The following is a 17,591-nucleotide window of genomic DNA, read 5'->3' as shown; positions in this document are numbered from 1 at the left end:
AACGAGGATGATGCCTGCAATCACACAATCAAAGGCCCACAATAGTCTTCAACTTATGACTAGTCACTCAGCAATTGTTCGAAGTTTCAACGGACCTACTGGAAAAACACTAACAGCCATGTGCAGCTTCCCACAGTCATATGACTGTTAATGGTTTTGGTGAAAACTGGTATCAACTTCCAGTTTTTCGGCAAAATCATTCCCACTGTAAACTATTGGTTTGCTTAACAACCACAATCTTTGCATAATGACCGCCACAAAAACAGTCGTAAAATCAGATTGGTCACGTTATGATTGTCAAAACTTACAAGGACTGAGGTTATTGTACAAGTATTTGACAATGCAAAGGGCTCAATGCAATTTTGGAATACAAACCGGATACCAATGGTATCTACTATAATGATGGTTTAATTGCAAGCCCCTCAGTGCAATTGAAAGAAGTATTTTAAATTAATCTACAGTCCTCAAGAGAGAAGCTGGGTTTTTTTTTTCTTTATGGAAATTAACAAGGTTAAGAATCTCTTGAGGAAACAGAGCTTATATTTATCTAATATGCATTCCAAAGAAGAAAAAAAGATTTTATCCTGTGAGGGAAAGCCAAAGGGAGTGCCTTAAGCTTAATAAATTAACTGAGGTTAGGATGAATTTTTATTGGTCTGACATGTGTAATTGGAGGGAAAAAATTTAATACATGGTTCTACGCTTACAAAGTGGGTTTGAAAATGCATTGTTCCTTTTTCCTTTTCTTTTTTTCTCTAGCGTATAATGTTGGTATAGTTCTTAAAGTTTGTAAAAGATTAGCGTAAATGAATTTGAAGATGCATATAGCAATAGCGCTTAGACTTATATACCGCTTCAGAGTGCTTTACAGCTCTCTCTAAGCGGTTTACAGAATCAGCCTATTGCCCCCAAACAATCTGGATCCTCATTTTACCCACCTCGAAAGGATGGAAGGCTGAGTCAACCTTGAGCCTGGTGAGATTTGAACTGCCAAATTGCAGGCAGCCAGGAGCAATAGTGGGTTGCTACCGGTTCGCCCCAGATTGGGCGAACCAGTACTGGTGGCGGGAGGTTCCGCTCACCTGCCCGGACACTTCTGTGCATGCGTGCCCACGAGCAAACCGGTAGCGGCAACTTTTGAAACCCGGCCCCGGCCAGGAGTCAGCAGAGTTAGTTGCAGTACTGCACTCTAACCACTGTGCCACCGTGGCTCATATATGTTAAAAGAAAGCTTAAAGAGCTGTATTAGAATTATTTAGGCACCTTAAAAGATGGGCTTATTACAGTCATAATTCAAGCACTTCCTGTACCTGCAGGTTGCATGTAAATAAGGAGCAGAGGTTTGATGCCATAATGCCATCTTGACTTTTTAAAATCCCATTGCCAAGTTCGATGCCCTTGTGACCTATGTCTGCTAGTTTTAAAAGATCAATAGGGTCTTGACACATAATCTAACACGAAGAATGTCAGGGTTCCAAGTAACACCCCCAACGAAAGAAGACTCCGAGGCTTGAGTTTCCTCAAAGTTCCACTTTATTAGAGATGTCGTACTGGCACATCTGGGCACATCCCACCCAAAGGAAAGTCAAAATCCCTTCCCCTGTACCCACATGTCCACCACATGATCCAATCAATCCACCTTCCCAACTGGAGATGTCTCCCAGTCACACCACTCCAGGTGCAGGCTGAATGTCCTTGACTCCCAGAGAAAAGAATGTTGTTATGGCTAGATATCTCTACAACTCCTTGCAATCCCCCCTCCCAATTTCCCACAGCACCAAGTGTGGCAGCCCTGAAGATCCAAAGAAAAAGTTGGCCTCCAAGGCTGTCAAAGAGTTTACCATAACATAGTCAATGAACTTCCCACTTTAAACTTCTTGATGAGGAGAGGATCCTATTTTAATCTCCCCTACTTTAAAATCCCTCTTGGCAAATGATTGTGGCTTTCGTATATATAATTTCCTGGTGAGTTGCCTAGCAATTCCTAGAAAAATCTTGGTGGGCAGGCAGGTTTCAAAATAAAAATCCACGATTCCCATTTTATTTTTCTTGAAAGCAAAGAGAAAACAACTATATTGCTATAATATGTTGGATGCCAAAAGAAGGGGGGTGGAATTCACCTCTGCTATGCGAGCTGCATTGGGTGCCACTTTGCTTCCAGGTCCAATTCAAGGTGTTGGTTGTGATCTATACAGCCTTACTTGGCATGGGCAAGGCTACCTAAAAAAATGGCTTTGTCCCATTACACCGACCAGTCCCATCTGGGAAGATGCGTTGAAGACCCTGTCAAATAAAAAACTCTTAACTGGCGAGAATATAGAGGTGAGGTGGGGTTCCAGTCTCTTGACCTTTGGGAAAGAAGTCAACACATGGGCTCTCAAAGGAGCATGCAGCTGTGGGGTTGGTTGGTGGGGTGGGGTTAGAATAGAATAGAATAGAATAGAATAGAATAGAATAGAATAGAATAGAATAGAATAGAATAGAATAGAATAGAATAGAATAGAATAGAATAGAATAGAATAGAATAGAATAGAATAGAACAGAACAGAACAGAATAGAATAGAATAGAATAGAATAGAATTTTTTATTGGCCAAGTGTGATTGGACACAGAAGGAATTTGTCTTTAGTGCATATGCTCTCATATAAGAACATAAAAGAAAAGATACGTTCATCAAGAATCATAAGGTACAACACTTAATGATAGTCATAGGGTACAAATAAGCAATCGGGAAATAATATCAATATAAATCATAAGGATACAAGCAACAAAGTTACAGTCATACAGTCATAAGTGGAAGGAGAAGGGTGATGGGAACGATGGGAAGATTAATAGTAATGCAGACTTAGTAAATAGTTTGACAGTGTTGAGGGAATTATTTGTTTAGCAGAGTGATGACAAGAGCCTTGGTGGCGCAGCAGACTAAAGTGCTGTTAAGTAGCACCAGCTGCCTACAATTACTGCAAGTTCGAATCTCACCAGGCTCAAAGTTGACTCAGCCTTCCATCCTTTCGAGGTAGGTAAAATGAGGACCCGGATTGTGGGGGCAATAAGCTGACTTTGTATAAAAAAGAATACCGCTTAGTGGGGGGCGAAAGCCCTACTAAGCAGGTATATACAAAAGTATGAAGGCTATTGCTTAACACATTATAAGCCACCCTGAGTCTCCGGAGAAGGGTGGCATATAAATCGAACCAATACATAAATATTTGGGAAAAAACTGTTCTTGTGTCTAGTTGTTCTGGTGTGCAGTGCTCTATAGCGTCGTTTTAAGGGTAGGAGTTGAAACAGTTTATGTCCAGGATGTGAGAGGTCTGTAAATATTTTCACGGCCCTCTTTTTGACTCGTGCAGTATACAGGTCCTCAATGGAAGGCAGGTTGGTAGCCATTGTTTTTTTCTGCAGTTCTAATTATCAGTTGAAGTCTGTGTCTGTCTTGTTGGGTTGCAGAGGCAAACCAGAAAGTTATAGAGGTGCAGATGACAGACTCAATAATTCTTCTGTAGAAGTGGATCAGCAGCTCCTTGGGCAGTTTGAACTTTCTGAGTTGGCGCAAAAAGAACGTTCTTTGTTGAGCTTTTTTGATGACGTTTTTGATGTTAGCTGTCCATTTTAGATCTTGTGATATGGTAGAACCTAGAAATTTGAAGGTCTCTACTGTTGATACTGTGTTGTCTAGTATTGTAAGAGGTGGTAGCATGGAAAGGTCAGAATATAAAAACAACATGTAAAAATTAAAATGTTAGAATTAAAATTTCAGAATTGTTTTTTTTAATGGGAGGCAAGAATAATTAAGCCCTGTTAAAAATCAATTGTAAAGGTGAAGGGAGGGCCTTTCAAGGCACCACCCCACCCCACGGCTTCATGATCCTTTGGGGCTCCTCATACAAGCATGGAGAGCCCATGTTTTGGCTTATTTCCCCAAAGGCCAGGAGACTGGAAGCCTAGCTCACCTCTGGATGGAGATGGGCGGTTCTGAAATGCAGTAAATAAATATATATTTTAAAATGTCCAAATGTGTGCCAGTCTAAAGGGAGAACAAAAAAAAAAAAAGAAGAAGAAGCTTTCACAAACCCTCCCACTTACTTCACATCAGAATTATCTCTTGGGAAAATGCGCTTCGTTATGCAAATACCCAGGGAAGATTGCTGCTCATCAAGCTAACAACACTTGATTAGGACTGCCTCAAAATGAGCAAGCATGGCTTGGGTGGGCCCTAAATAAATGTAAATCACTCAATCTCAAAGAGAGAGAGAGAGAGAGAGAGAGAGAGAGAGAGAGAGATGCACATATAGTTATGTAGGGTCTTCAACCAGGGGTGGGCTTCAAAAATTTTAGCAAGGGGTTCTCTGCCTGGTTGCTGGGTGCAGGGCCGGATTTAGATGAAAAGAGGCCCTAGGCTATTCCACTTATGAGGCCCTTTCACCTATAGTGAAAGTGTAATTTTAATTTTGCTAACAATTTGAATGTAGGCCCCTCTTGATCTTGAGGCCCTAGGCTGAAGCCTAGTTAGCCTATAGGAAAATCCGGCCCTGGCTGGGTGGGTGTGGCCATGGTGGGCATGACCTAGTCGGCCTCCTGCACCATGGCAGGGGGGCAATTTTGCCCTCCCTGGGCTCCGGAGGCTTTTCTCAAGCCTCCAGGAGGGCAAAAATGGCCTCCACAGGCTCCAGAGGCCCTCTGGAGGCCTTCCCGAACTTCCAGTAGGCCCATTTTTCACCCTCCCCGATCCTCCACATGCACCCTGCAATTATCTGCACCCAAAACAGGCCATGTTTTGACTCCTGGGAGGGGAGGGATTGGGTGGGCAATGCCAGCCATGAGTGGGATTTGGGGGTTCTCTGAACTGCACAGAATCTTAGCTAGAGGTTCTCCCGAACCACTGTGAACCCCCTGTCTCCAAATGGGCTGGAGAAAATGTTTTTCTATCACTACAGAGCTATCAAAAAAAAAGTGATGAAGAGTGAGTCTTTTTCTTTTTGTAAATACATTCATCCCCTTTGCCAGTTCCTGCAGTGTTTGCTTGATTTCCTGGTGGAAGGAAAATTTAAAAGGTTTTAGAGTTAAATTTAAAGGTGAGATTTTGGCCACATCTCACAGATTTTAAAGAGTTATATGGTTTTAGTCCTAAATGTTGTACTGAAATTCCTGATACGATGAGTTGTCAGATAGTACAGGTAGTCCTCAACGTACAACCACAATTGAGCCCAAAATTTTGATTACTAAGCAAGAAGTAATTAAGCGCAGTAAGAACCTCCTTTGTCAGAAGGTCAAAAAAAGGTGATAACATAACCCTGGGATGTTTCAACCGTCATTCGAATTGCTAAGTGTCCGAGTTTCATTCATGGGACCATGAGGATGCTGCAATGGCCGTGTGAAAAATGGTCATAAGTCACTTTTCACAGTGCTATTGTAATTTCAAACGGTCACTAAACAAATGGTTGTAAGTTGAGGACAATTAGTATAGCATTGTTCCCACAAATTCTCTTCCTAAGGATGCTCATAATAAGTATCGATCTTGGTCTATACCACAAACTTCTACATTCAGCCAGCCTAATGAATTTCAATCAGTTGGTGTTTTGAGGACACTTTAGGCTGACTTAATGTGGCAGATTCTTTTGGAATATTTTTGATTATGCTGTTTAAGTAGTTGTTTTAATTAGCAAAACTATATCTACTGTTCCTTTTTAATTTTGGTTTTCAAGATAAAACAGATCAAATTAACCTTACTTGTGACATCGTTATTGCCTTGATAAATATCTTCTTCAGCATTCACCACTGATGTAATAGTCTGTGTTTCTCTTAACTAGCTTGCAGCTGCCTTCAGGAAATCAAATTTGACAGTCTAGACAAGGAAAAAAATGTAGCTATCTATCCTAAATAAGATGCATCATAAAATATCTGTCTGTCCTGTAGCCCTGGGGAAAAATAGTTTTCTGACATTAAATTAATAGGTAGCAAGATGCTTCTTTTCCTTGAGTCTCTGCATACAATCTCTAAAGTTGGGATTTAGAAATCAAAATGCAGAGAGGTCCTGTGATTAGCACCTGCCAAAGGTCAGGAGAGCTCTTATCACCAGCCAGAACTTCTAAATTCTCTCACATCCCATCCCATAGGAAGACAGCAGCATTCATGGGAAATAAACAGAACTGCTAAGTCATCACTGAACCTCTAGGGAGAATTTCTATGTCTGCTGACATTGGGGATGACAATCATCTTTCGGTCCAAAGAAGCAGAATAGAAAACAGGCAGGATTTGGGATGGAAAGTCAGGCAGATTTTAAATTTGGGAAAGAGAGCCTTTCAGACTGAGTGAGAGACAACCAGCTATTCCTGCATGGCGCAAGTTGGACTTGGTCATTTCAGTGGCCTCTTCCAACTCACTAGCGATCTATGGCATTCTACAGAAACCCCCTAGTGACTTTGCACAGAGAAGATTGTGAGCTTCCAGAGTGTAGTAAGCCTTTCTCCCCAAATAAAATAAATATATGAAGAATATATGAAGAACACTGCTTCAACACTGGAAGTTTTTAAGAAAATGTTGGATAACCATTTGTATGAAGTGGTGTAGGTTTTCCTGCCTAAGCAGGGGATTGGACTAGAAGACCTCCAAGGTCCCTTCCAACTCTGTTATTCTGTTAATTAATTAAATTAATTAATTAAAACAATATGAAGAATGGTTGCAGAAACTGGACATGGCTAGTCTAGTGAAGAGAAGGACCAGCGGAGACATGGTTCCAATACTTGAGGGGCTGCCACAGAGAGGAGGGGGTCAAGCTATTTTCCTTTTTTTAAAAAAAATCTTTATTAAATATTTACAGTAAAATTAACACATAATAATGATTGGAAAACAATATAAGAAATGAAATGTAGGAACACATAAACACAAGACTAGAACGAAACAACAAACATGACTAACCGAGAGTTAAACTCACTCTCCAATTAATATTAACTAATATCATCCTAACCAAACATTTCAATACAATCAAGTTCTTTTAATTATCTACAAAACAATTGGCCTGTTTTTTTTTCAAAATTATAAAGAATTATATAGCCTATTAAGTATCTATTTAATCTAATAAGACGATCTTATCACCTATCTCCTAGGTTTAACCTTTTTTTAAGCCAGACAAAGCATCTGTCCCAACTTTTATTATATATTGAGTCTTTCTTATCTTTTAATATATATGTTAACCTGTCCATCTCAGCACATCGAAGAATCTTATTTATTATCAGATGGTCAGGGGGCATATCTGCATCTTTCCACAGTTGGGCAAATGCCATTCTCGCCGCTGTTGAGACATGGACAAATATGTACCAATCCTTGTTGTCAATGTGGTCCGGTCTTATTCCTAGTAAGTAGAGGTCTGGGTGAAGGGGAAAGCTCACACCTGTTATTTCCAGCAGCCACTGCTGTATTTTTCCCCAATAATGTCTAGTCGATGGACAAATCCACCACTAATTAATTAAATTAATTAATTAAAACAATATGAAGAATGGTTGCAGAAATTGGACATGGCTAGTCTAGTGAAGAGAAGGACCAGTGGAGACATGGTTCCAATACTTGAGGGGCTGCCACAGAGAAGAGGGGGTCAAGCTATTTTCCAAGGCACCCGAAGGCCAGACAAGGAATAATGGATGGAAACTGATCAAGGAGAGATTCAATTTAGAAATAAGGAGAATTTTTCTGACAGTGAGAATAATCAACCCATGGAACAGAAGTTGCCTTCAGAAGTTGTGGGAGCTTCATCACTGGAAGCTTTCAAGAAGAGACTGGATGGCCATCTGTCAGAAATGATGTAGGGTCTCCTGCTTGGGCGGAGGATTGGACTAGATGACCTACAAGGTCCCTTCCAACTCTGTTAATCTATTTATCTATCTAAAATGAACAAACAAAAATATAGGGAGAAGAACTGAAAAGGCATTCATTAAGCTATTGGGAATCTAATATATTTTAGGATGATTATCTATCTGTCTATCTATATAATAGAATAATATAGATATAATAATAGAATTCTTTATTGGCCAAGTGTGATCGGACACATAAGAATTTGTCTCCGGTGTATAAGCTCACAGTGTATAAAACATCAAGTGATAAATCATAGGTCATAATCATAGACAATTGTTGTTTGTAATTTAATCATAAGTTACAAAAAACAATCGATAAATCATAAGAAACCAGTAGGAGAAGATATTAGGAATGATGAGAAAGGAGACAGTTCTGTGGGAATTAAGTGTTTCAGCAGAGTGATGGGTCATGGGGGGATAAAACTATCTTTATGTCTGGTTGTTTTGGCATGCAGTGCTCTACAGCGGTGTCCTGAGGGGAGAAGTTGAAACAATTTATGTCCAGGATGTGAGGGGCCTATAGATATTTTCTCAGCTCTCTTTCTGGTCCGTGCAATATACAGATCCTCAATGGAAGACAGGCTGGTTACGATTGTTTTTTCTGCCGGCCTAACTATCCATTGAAGTTTATACCTGTCCTGTTTGGTTGCTGTGCCAAACCAGACAGTTATAGAGGCACAAATGACAGACTCAATAATTCCTCGGTCGAACTGTGTCAGCAGATCCTTGGGCAATCTGAGCTTTCTGAGTTGACGCAGGAAGAACATTCTTTGTTGTGCCCTTTTAATGATGGTTCTAATGTTAGGTATCCATTTCAGTTCCTTGGAGATAATAGTGTTGTGGTCTGCCAGCAACCTGCAGAGCTGGCAGCGGAGTCAGACAGTGAAGAGGCTGGGGAGGAACATGGGCCAGTCCTGGAGTCTGGAGAAGGCTCGGACAAGGGCTCTGCATCGGAGACAGAGATGGGCCAGGACCATCTGAGAGTTTTGTGCTGATTCCAGAGCCTCCACAATCGGACATCAGAGAGGCAGAAGAACAGGAGGTACCTGTTCCTAGTGCATGCATGCGCAGAGCTTCCAGAAGTCAAGAACAGTTAAAACAAAAGGGACGACTCGGGAATAAGGCCTGGAGATGATTGGCCCCTCCCAGAAGGCTTAAAAGAGGAGCAAAGACACGTGGACCCTTTGCAGGAAAGCAACATTGTTAATTCTGTTCCCAGTCGGCATCTCTGTTTGATTCTGGACTCCATGTGGCTTTGCCAAGTAGGTCTTTGGCAGCATGTCAAATGAGATAAAGGTTGGTGATTATCCCGAAGGACTTCTCCCGAAGGACTTTTTGCAACTAATTGGGACTCAGCTGTGAATGAACGTAATTCACAGCTGTTGCAATAAAATGTTGTAATGTTTTGGGACTACTCGTGTGTTTTAATGACTCAGGAAGTCAAGGTCACAACAAATAAAACCTAGAAACTTGAAGGTCTCTACTGTTGGATTCTGTGTTGCCAAATATTGTAAGATGTACAAGAATAGGAGAACTTCTTCTAAAATCTGTTATCATCTCTACAGTTTTAAGTGTGTTCAGTTCCAGATTGTTCTGGTTGCACCACAGGGTCAGTTGATCTACCTCTTGTCTATATGCAGATTCATCATTATCTCAAATGAGACTAATGATTGTTGTATCATCTGCAAACTTCAGTACTTTAACAGAGGGATCCTTTGAGATACAGTCTTTGGTATATAGAGAGAAGAATAATGGCGAGAGCACAGAGCCCTGCAGGGTTCTTGTGCTAATTGAACGGATGTTTGATGTGATTTTCCCTACTTCACTTGCTGCTTCCTATTTGTTAGAAATCTTATATTCCATCTATATCCATCCATCCATATTTCACCTTTATAATTTTTATAAATAACTCAAGGCAGAAAATATACCTAATACACTTACTTGCTTTATTTTCCCTACAACAACCCTGTGAGGTGAGTTGGGCTGGAGTTACCAGATGATCTGTCCCCGTCCACACACACACACAAACACAGCCAGCCGAGGGTTAAGGAAACACTTTGGAACGCACCCAGTTTCTTTATCTCCGACTTGGCAGCGATAGACACACCGTCTGCCAAGTGCCTTTATTTTCACAGAAAAACAGACAGATAAAATACTCAGCTTCCAAATGTCCGACAACAATAATTATTTCTCTCCGCAGTTCCAAACGAGGCTTTAGTGACTATCCAAGGTTAGTTTTGTTTGTCACAAGGATCACTGACCACTACCCTCTATTATATAGTCTCTGGGGTGTGGTCCAGTGACTCAGTTCTAATCCCTAGCACGCCTCCTAAACTGCTGCAATCGTTTATCACGCCTTCGGAGGCGTGCGTCCAGGAATGATGTTTCTTCGTCACTCTAATCCGAGCCACCTGTCTCCCTGCTACTCTCCTCTCCCTCGGCCGGCACCTGAGACAATGCCAGAGGGGAGGGGCCTGGAGAGGGAGGCCTGGCTGACTCCTCTTCCTCATTCTCGGAGCTTTCTTCCTCCGATGGGACAGGCTCAGAGGGCGGGGCCACAACACCAGCCGGCTTTCATGCCTAAGACAGGACTAGAACTCACAGTCTCCTGGTGATTGGCCAAAGTCACCCGGCCCGCTTTCATCACTAAGGCAGGACTAGAACTCACCACCTAATAGTATATCACCATCTTTGGAAACTAGCCCAAAGCCACTTAGCTGACTTTCATGGCTAAGACAGGACTAGAACTCACAGTCTCCTGGTGATTGGCCCAAGATTACCTAGCTGCTAAGGGTGGGACTGGAACTCACAGTCCCCCAGTCTCTCAGTTTCTAGCCTGGTATCTTAACCACTAGACCAGGGGTGTCAAACTCGATTTCACTGAAGGCTGTATCAGGGTTATTTATTTATTTATTTATTTAATTAATTAATTTTTATACCGCCCCCTCTCCCGAAGGACTCGGGGCGGTGAACAGCCAAAATTAAAAACACACAATACAAATATTAAAATATATTAAAACGAAATTAAATTATCTTTGGCTTCTCCAATTTAAAACCCCTTACCCATAAAATTCCCCAATTAAAAGATTTTATGTTATGTTATGTTTGACCTCAGGGGGCAAGTTGAGCATGGCCAGCTCAATGTCACTCGTCAAGGCTCCATTTTTGGCTGTGATGGCCTCCTGCAACCCTCTGCTAGCGAAAACAGAGCTCGGGGAGGCTGTGTGTGGCCCGCATGGGCTCCGTTTTTGGCCATGATGGCCTCCTGCAGCCCTCTGCCAGCAAAAATGGAGCTCATGGCCTACCTGGGCTCTGTTTTCGCTAGCAGAGGCACCATGGGCTGGTCTTCCACTGTTTCCAGGGCGGGCCTGTGGGCCAGATCTAAGCACCCCTGAGTTTGACACTCCTGCACTAGACCAAACTGACTCTGAAACAGACAGAGCATTTTTTCATGCTTTTCATATACATCAGGAACTTTGCCTGCAGAGCCTGTTTGTTGCCATTAGCATATTCTCCCCCACCTTTTTTACCCCTGGTGTTTTTCCTGGTCCTCCAAGCCTTTCTCCCAGCCACCCACTATATTGTTCTTGTTCTTTTTCTGTTTCAGGGATGGGACTCCTGGCACCCAGAGCGTAACAGAAAAGTTTGAAGTGAACTGGGAAAGTGTCATGGTCAGCTCCCACAGTGCCATCGTGATGAAGTTTGATGGGCGTGGAAGTGGATTTCAAGGGACTAAACTCTTGCATGACATTAAAAGAAGACTGGGCACTGCTCAAGAAAAAGATCAAACAGACGCTGTTCGGTGAATGACCTTAACTCACTGAAATTGAATTCAGTCACTTGTTGTATACTCAGCGTTCTTGCAATGATTTATTTTAAAACACTAAATTATTTGTAAATTTTGGAGAAAAGCAATCTGAGCATTGAATCAAAAGGAGTTCAAATGTAATTTCTCCCTTTTGCAATTTGTACTTCTACCTATCAAGACAATGCTGGGCCTTGCTAAAGTTAACAGGAGTTAGCGTGAACATAATCATATCTTCTTTGTTTGTTTTTTTCCAGGGCAATGCTGGAAAAGGCATTTATTGATAAGACTCGAGTTGCTGTGTTTGGGAGGGTGAGTGTCCTTGAAACACTGCTGTTCCTCCAGGAGTTTGATCTGCAATTTTCTGGGCTATGCTTAAGGTTTATTCTGAGAGTCATTGTGGTGATGTCGGTTAGAAGGTTGGAGGCAGTGGCGGATTTCAAAAATTTTCACTACCGGTTTGGTGGGCGTGGCTAGTGGGGGGCATGTAACTGAGTGGGTGTGGCCAACTTGATGTCACTCATACCCACTCAGTCACATGACACCCCCCACCTAGCCACGCCCACAGGAAAAGGTAGGAATTTTTTTGGAATTTCCACCTATCTACCCCCGCCCTCCCTTCGCCAGTCGCCCCCGTTTCCCCTCCTTTAGCGGCCCCGGCCCTAGCCCTGCTTCCTCCCCCACCACCGCCTCTATTTGGACGGCTTACCTTCCACAGCGGCTGGTCCAAAGTCTGGAAGCCAAGCTGATTGGAGTTTTCTACAGCCCCCAGCCAGCCACCACAGCCCCTTGGATAGGATAGAAGCAGCACTCCCCCAAATGAAAAAGAAGCTGATGAGAACATGGAGGTGAAGTCTGTAAAGAAGGTCCTTGAGTTACAACCGACTGCTTAGCAACCTACTTGGGAAAAGAGAGTTTCGATCAGTTCCGATGGTCAGGTCCACTCCCACAGTCACATCATCGGGCAGCCACTCAGCATTGTGGCCACATTTGTGGCCATTCACAGCATCCCATAGTCACATGACCACGAACCAGAAGTTAATTCCAATTCTTATCGAAACCGAGCCACAGTGAACAATCAGTTCACTTAATGGCTGTAGCATTCATTTTACGACTGTCTCACTCATTTAATTTGTTGCAACAAAAAAAAAAAGTCATAAAATCAGGTCAGTTGCGTGACCGACTCGAATCCCAGCTGTCCCAACATACGACCGTAATGAGCAGGCTTCATTGCAGTCATATGTCAAGCACTATCTGTACTGCCTTCTTGAGATTTTGGTACTGGAGATGATTTAACTAAAGACATTGTCACTTCTTAAGTATTTGAAAAGGGGCAAACCGGAGCTCCATGGAAATTCAGAGTTGTTTGATTATTATTTTCCCTCCGCACGTACCCCCTTTCATCTGCTTTCCTCTTCTCTTTGCCTCTCAGGATTATGGTGGCTACTTGAGTTCATACATCCACTTTTCTGGAGAAGAAAATAAAGAGCCAACCTTTTCGTGTGGCGCAGCTCTTTCCCCATTGTCAGACTTCAGATTGTATGGTAAACAGTGATCTCGTTGGGCTGATAGGAATAAAAGCAGGTTTTTCATTGCATGGCATTGAATCTTATTATACTTCTGCCTAAAGCGAGTTTGAACTCCTTTTAGGTTGCAAACATTAATATTAAAATATGCAGGCCAGGCCTGTGAAATGTCAAGGTGGCGGCTTCTGGCTGAGAAAAAGAATGTGACGCGGAGGCTAAATAAGGAAATTGACTGGAACATTAAAAGGCAGCCATAAGTATTCCTCTGCCTGCCTTACATATCTGGCCAGCTTTGAACAGCTTGCAGTGCTGAGTGAACGGAGTACAAGATAAAGACATTTGAAGCAAACCTTTTACATTCCAGAAAGATAATATCCTGTGTTAGGAAGAAAAAATCTGGCTCAAATCTTCATGGTGTTTTTTTTCATGAACAGTCTGCTTTGATACTGAATTAGTGGTCATGTTTTTCCAGCTCTGCTGATGAGAAGCCCCGCATTTTTGTTGGGCTTGGTGGAGAATGTCTTGCCTTATTGGAAGGAAGGAAGGAAGGAAGGAAGGAAGGAAGGAAGGAAGGAAGGAAGGAAGGAAGGAAGGAAGGACAGGGCGAAGGAAGGAAGGAAGGAAGGAAGGAAGGAAGGAAGGAAGGAAGGAAGGAAGGAAGGAAGGAAAGACAGGGCGAAGGAAGGAAGGAAGGAAGGAAGGAAGGAAGGAAGGAAGGAAGGAAGGACTGGGCGAAGGAAGGAAGGAAGGTCAGGGCAACGGAAGGAAGGAAAGAAGGAAGGACTAGGCGAAGGAAGGAAGGTCAGGGCAACGGAAGGAAGGAAGGAAGGAAGGACAGGGCAATGGAAGGAAGGAAAGACAGGGCGAAGGAAGGAAGGAAGGAAGGAAGGAAGGAAGGAAGGAAGGAAGGAAGGAAGGAAGGAAGGAAGGAAGGACTGGTTGAAGGAAGGAAGGAAGGCCAGGGCAACGGAAGGAAGGAAGGAAGGAAAGTCAGGGCAACGGAAGGAAGGAAGGCCAGGGCAATGGAAGGAAGGAAGGAAGGAAAGTCAGGGCAACGGAAGGAAGGAAGGAAGGACAGGGCAAAGGAAGGAAAGAAGGACTGGGTGAAGGAAGGAAGGAAGGAAGGAAGGAAGGAAGGAAGGAAGGAAGGAAGGAAGGAAGGAAGGACAGGGCAAAGGAAGGAAGGAAGGAAAGACAGGGCAATGGAAGGAAGGACTGGGCAGAGGAAGGAAGGAAGGAAGGAGGGAAGGAAGGACCGGATGAAGGAAGGAAGGAAGGAAGGGTCTAACACTAAACCAGTGCAACAACTTTCTTAATTGTTGTTTAACTTTATTCTTTTGTTTAAAACCTTCTCTCGTTCTGTCACCTTCTGGATGTGTTGTACTTCAACACCCAGATTTCTTTATTCACTTCCAAAACAGTTCTGGAAGTCCGAGTCTCTTGCTCAATCCACCAGGAATGGCTGCAAGATATTGAGATGATATAGCAAATAAAAATAACTAAAGAAAAAATGGAAAACCTTGAAAAAAAATTGAGGCCAAAAATGCCAAGACCATCTCTCTAGGATGAGACTTCCCTAGTCATGTGCCGTATTCCAGAAAACTGGAATTGATGAAAATTGCTTAAATATCCAGCCTATGGAGTATTTTTAGCATTATAATTTGTCCAGATATGTATAATTTTCAACCTGTGAGGCAAAGATCCGACAACAGAAAATGCCATCCAAGTTTAGTATCAGTAGTTTGAATTTAAATTTCATATCTTTTCTTTTCTTCCCTCAGCTTCAGCTTTTTCAGAAAGATACTTGGGATTACAAGGGTTCGACAATAATAAGATATATGAGGTAAATCAGGTTAACTGTGATTTATTTACTTAGTAATTTAATAAATATTAATTTATTAAGCACAATGCTATTTACAAGCAGACAATGGGGATGGCAGTAGTTAGAATGCATTCTTTATTTATTTATTTTATAAGCTTTTCTTCAGATCAAAATATGATCTTGTATTTGATTATTTGAGGAGTTAAAATATACATCAAGAAACAAATGACAAAACCTAAAATAAATTAGTTTATTGCAATGATTAACCAGCTCTCTTCAAACTGCCTTCTAGTTTATTTAAGATATAATATCTTAAAGTGCAAAATCACAACGTATTGAAATCACGACAACAACAACAACAACAAAAATAATAATATGAAAGTATAATATTAAAGAAGGGGTTTCCAAATGTTATTTCTTTTTTTTTTAAAAAAATCTTTTTCTTGATATAATTTATTAATTTAAAGACAAGAATAAATATTTTCATTAAAAAGATGATACTAAAAGCATCAAAAGGGGGAATAGAATAGAAAGATGATAGAGTAGAATAGAATAGAGTAGAACAGAACAGAGTAGAATAGAATATAACATAGTAGAGTACAGTATAGTACAGTACAATACAATGTTTTGTTGGCAAAGTGCGATTAGACACACAAGGAATTTGTTTCCAGTGCAGAAGCTCTCAATGCACATACAAAGCAATAGAGTAATAATAATCATAATAATGATACCAGTAAAAAGAGGTAGCAAAGAAGATAAGGATAATAATAACAATAATACAGCTATACTGTACTACCTGGGTAAATATCTTTAGAGATTAGACAGTGCTGTGGGAATTAAGTGTTTAGCAGAGGGATGGCATTGGGGGGGGGGGGTTTAAAACTATCTCTGTGTCTAATTGTTTTGGCATGCAATGTCCTATAACACCATCCAGAGAAGAGAAGTTGAAGCAGTTTATGTCCAGGATGTGAGGGGTCTGTAGATACTTTCTCAGCCCTCTTTCTGGTCCTTGCAGTATACAGGTTCTCAATGGAAGGCAAGCTGGTTGCAATTGTTTTTTTCTGCAGTCCTAATTATCCGTTGAAGTTTGCACCTGTCCTGTTTGGTTGCTGTACCAAACCAGACAGTTATAGAGGCACAAATGACAGACTCAATAATTCCTCGGTAGAACTGTGTCAGCAGCTAATTTTTTTTTATTTATTTTTTGTGTGGAAATAACCATGTAATAGTTTCATAAAATAGATCCTGCTTTCTATAAGTACCACAAAGGTGGCATACAGATCAGAAAAAAGGGGGTACTACACAAAACAAAATGCACAATAATACTCTGTTATAAGTGCTGTGTTGATTGTGGTGATTGTTAAAGTGTCTATAATGTTGAAAATTGTTTTTTTCACTCTTCTCAGATTACTAAACTCTCTCATCGAGTAACATCCGTGAAAGACCAAAACTTTTTGATCATCCATGCAACAGCTGATGGTAAGATTATATGAACCAAGCCTATAGACACTCCCCACTCAAATAAAGCGAAATAAAAGCTTTATTTTACTCACAATAAATATTTTGTTTTGCGGGGTTTTTTGGTAATTCAATTATTTACTTCCTTTCACTTAATTACCTTAATCTATTTTACAGAGAAAATTCACTTCCAGCACACTGCAGAGTTCATTACTCATCTAATTAGGACAAAAGCTAATTACAGTTTGCAGGTACCGTGCTGTCACATAATCACTTTTTTTAAAAACAAACGTAGTCTCTCTCTCTCTCTTTCTCTCCCTCCCTGCCTCTCCCTCTCTCTCTCTCTCTGTGTTTATGTATGTATGCATGTATGTATGTATGTTGTTTATAGTCGCAGGATTTTAAAACCAGTTTGGTCTAGTGCAGTGATGGCTAAGCTTTTTGCCGTCACGTACCAAAAGCGGGGGGAGCACGGCGAGGTAACCCACATGTATGCCCACACCCATAATTCAATGTGCCCCACCCCTCCGCATGCACCCCCTCCCACTTTTAGCACATGATGGCACAGTGGGCCCGGTAGGCCTGTTTTTCACCCTCCCCAGGCTCCAGAGGTTTTCTAGGAGCCTGGGGAGGGCGAAAACGGCCTTCCCCACTCCCCCGGAGGCCCTCTGGAGGCCAGAAAAAGCCCATTTCCCAACTTCTGGTAGGACTGAAAGGCCCAAAAATCAGCTGGCTGGCGCACACATGCGCGTTGGAGCTGAGCTACAGCAACACTCGCGTGCCCACTGATACGGCTCCGGGTGCCACCTGTGGCACCCATGCCATAGGTTCGCCATCACGGGTCTAGTGGTTAGTGGTAATACTCACCACTAGACCAACTGGCCTAGTAATAAAGGCACAATATATGTATATCTTAAGAACTGAGTATGGCCTCCATGCAGTTGGGTATGTCAAAATGAAGCTTGCTACTATGCCATCTTGGTGGTGTTTTTCGCCTCTTCTCCCGTGGATCTTGGTTTTCTCTAATTATCCGCCCAAACTACAGTACTAAGCACTGTTATCTTGGGAATTTCATCATATGCTTTTATTAAAAGAAAACAACATAAAAGAATTTAGGGAGGGAAGGGAGAATTT

At 41.8% G+C, this 17,591-nt stretch overlaps 1 protein-coding gene across 4 annotated transcripts in view; it reads left to right on the top strand.

Annotated features, from left to right (window-relative positions):
• The window catches only part of DPP6 (dipeptidyl peptidase like 6), a 545,144-nt gene that overhangs the window by 524,231 nt on the left and 3,322 nt on the right, over positions 1-17,591 (top strand). For all 4 annotated transcript variants that reach the window (XM_034401660.3, XM_060683461.2, XM_034401658.3 and 1 more), the window contains exons 20-25: positions 11,454-11,648; positions 11,909-11,963; positions 13,084-13,195; positions 14,959-15,020; positions 16,406-16,478; positions 16,635-16,708. In XM_034401660.3, coding sequence (XP_034257551.1) covers positions 11,454-11,648; positions 11,909-11,963; positions 13,084-13,195; positions 14,959-15,020; positions 16,406-16,478; positions 16,635-16,708 — 571 coding nt within the window. The remainder of the gene's footprint in view (positions 1-11,453; positions 11,649-11,908; positions 11,964-13,083; positions 13,196-14,958; positions 15,021-16,405; positions 16,479-16,634; positions 16,709-17,591) is intronic.

Source organism: Pantherophis guttatus, chromosome 4, assembly GCF_059756535.1.
Source record: "Pantherophis guttatus breed Tessera chromosome 4, ASM5975653v1, whole genome shotgun sequence".
Classification (NCBI taxonomy): domain Eukaryota; kingdom Metazoa; phylum Chordata; class Lepidosauria; order Squamata; family Colubridae; genus Pantherophis; species Pantherophis guttatus.
Note: the sequence above shows the minus strand (reverse complement) of the source record. Positions and strands in the feature narration are given on the sequence as shown.